Here is a 2,602-nt window from a genome sequence, read left to right as displayed (position 1 = left end):
TGTAAATGTGCTCCAAGCACAAACAAACTTTTTTCCGCTCATCCTGACATCCAAAAGTTTGTGTCTGAGAAAGCAGTGTCCCCCAATCCACCTATGTCCGACTCATAGGGCTGTCTGTTTATTGTGTGGATTTGTAGATGCCAGTGAGCCGAGATCGCGCCACTGCACTCCAACCTGAGTGAAAGAACAAGACTCCGTATCAAAAAAAAAAAAAAAAAAAAAAAGTTGAACAAAAAAATAAATAAAAGCTTCAGGGACCTGGGAAGTGGGGGTGAGAGAGTTGGATTATGATGCCTTCCAAAGCTTGAGCCACGGTTCTGTGGGCACCCACCAGATACTTGGCCCCAACAGGAAAGTCCTGATTCACTAGACCCTGCCCACTTTGCCCTCCTATCAGGCAATTCAAAGTCTCCAGACCCGCAAGTTACTGATTAACCCTAGGTTTTGAGAAAATAAATAATAATAACTGAAGGGACAACGTAAGCCAAGAAACAAGCTGGGCAGCTCCGGGAGAGAGGAGTGTCAGACAGCTGTTGTCAACAGGCACCTGGCCAGAGTGAAAAGGAGAGGCGGACTCCATCCAAGTCCCAGCGGCGCCAGCTGACACTCTCTGCCAATGCCCAGGTGCTGAGCAACAGTGTCCCACCGGTCCCTGTGCCCAGAATGGCCTGCACCAAGACCCTGCAACAGTCCCAGCCCATCTCCGCAGGAGCCACCACAACCACCACCGCTGTGGCCTCTGCTGGGGGTCATTGTGGCTCCACAGAATGTGACCTGGAGTGTCTGGTGTGCCGGGAGCCCTACGGCTGTCCCCGGTTGCCCAAACTGCTGGCCTGCCAGCATGCCTTCTGCGCCGTCTGCCTGAAGCTCCTGTTGTGCGTGCAGGACAACACCTGGTCCATCAGCTGCCCGCTGTGCCGCAAGGTCACCGCCGTCCCCGGGGGCCTCATCTGCAGCCTGCGCGACCACGAGGTGGTGGTGGGGCAGCTGGTCCAGCCATGCACAGAGGTGTCGCTCTGTCCTCAGGGGCTGGCGGATCCTGCCGACTTGGCAGGAGGGCACCCCAGCTTGGTGGAAGAGGATGGACAGGATGAAGTAAGTGCAAACCACGTGGCAGCCCGGCGCCTGGCCGCACACCTACTCCTGCTGGCCTTGCTCATCATCCTCATCGGGCCCTTCATCTACCCGGGTGTCTTACGATGGGTGCTCACCTTCATCATCGCCCTGGCCCTGCTGATGTCCACCCTCTTCTGCTGTCTCCCCAGCACCCGGGGCAGCTACTGGCCCTCCTCCAGGACTCTCTCCTGTAGAGAGCAGAAACACAGCCACATCTCTTCCATTGCCTGAGTGCCCTCTGATGAGGCTGCCCCTGCAGCCCTTTCTGCCCTTGCGCCCCCGGACTTCCACAATGAACAGGGTAAGGGGTTACAGACTAAGACTGGCTCCTTTGGGAAATCACACGCCAGCGGGACTTGCAGGCCACAACCGAGATGGCCAGCCTGGGTCAAGAATTACACGCTTGGATGACAGGCTTGCGCTTGCCCTTGGGATAGCGTAGCTAAACTGTTGGGAGCTAGGGGAGCAGACACAAACTACTTGAACACGACAAGATGGGGGAAGCTCCTGTTCCTCTTATTCCAGTGTTCCTGGTTTTTCTTTATATAACTTGATGAAAGTACTGCAGTATTGATGCTATTGTAGACTAGAACTGGAATTCCATTTTTTTTGCAATTTATGTAGCTGGTTTTGTTTCCTTGTTTCCCTTTGTTTTTTTGTGTTTGGGGCATCAGTTGATTCACATTTCCCGAAGTTACACATTTTCCCTCCTGGGAGCTTGGAGTCCACGGGGAGGTCCCACTGTGCTTCCTCTAACACTGTGCATCTCGTGCCCAGCCTAGCCTCGGCAAGTGTCCTGGTTGTTTGGGTCTCCCATGGAATCGACCCTAGGGTTGGGGAGACAAAATGTGTGTGAAGGGATGGTGTTTCTGAAGCTGCAGGAGAGGGACTCCCACATTTAGCTGGCAGAGTTGGGGAGGGGTGGAAAGGGCAGGGTTTGGGAATTGCTCCCAGGATCCTCACTAGGAGTTCCCCACTCCATGCCACCAGGCCCTGCCTGACTTAGCAGCAAATCTCGGGGTTACAAGGACTGCAGTCCACATACAGCGGGGCCAGCTGCCCATCTATTGCACAGTCTCACACGTTAGAACTAGATCTTTATGGATGTTACTGTCTTTGTTATTGCATCTCAAGTACTAGTTGAGCTTTTGTCATAAAGATAAGAGGCCCCATAAATGCAACGGTCCTCACCAATAACCCCACTTTTCCCGCCTCACCCTGCAAGTCAGAAGCTTTTTTTGTGCCTTCTCTCCACCATGTCTGCTTCTTAACACAGGGGAGGCATTGGCTGGAGGAAACGACTTTCCGTGGTTGCCAGGGGCAGGCCTCAGCCGGGGGTTTATGTGGGAGTGCAGATGAGCAGAGGATGGAAGGAGACATACTATTTCCTTCCAAAAGCCCCGTAAATGGGAAACATTCTTGAAACCTCAGAGGAGTGCTGTTGTCTCAGGGCAAGTCTGACACCCATGCCATTGGCCCTAATGGC

At 53.7% G+C, this 2,602-nt stretch overlaps 1 protein-coding gene across 1 annotated transcript; it reads left to right on the top strand.

Annotated features, from left to right (window-relative positions):
• The first annotated feature begins 481 nt into the window (after positions 1-481).
• Positions 482-1,735, top strand: RNF186 (ring finger protein 186). The gene has a single exon (XM_032760990.2). It carries the CDS (start codon positions 664-666, stop codon positions 1,345-1,347), a length of 684 nt encoding a protein of 227 aa, XP_032616881.1. The 5' UTR covers positions 482-663; the 3' UTR covers positions 1,348-1,735.
• Positions 1,736-2,602: the final 867 nt, after the last annotated feature.

Source organism: Hylobates moloch, unplaced genomic scaffold (genome assembly GCF_009828535.3).
Source record: "Hylobates moloch isolate HMO894 unplaced genomic scaffold, HMol_V3 SCAFFOLD_9, whole genome shotgun sequence".
Taxonomy (NCBI): Eukaryota; Metazoa; Chordata; class Mammalia; order Primates; family Hylobatidae; genus Hylobates; species Hylobates moloch.
This window is presented reverse-complemented; position numbering and strand designations above follow the sequence as displayed.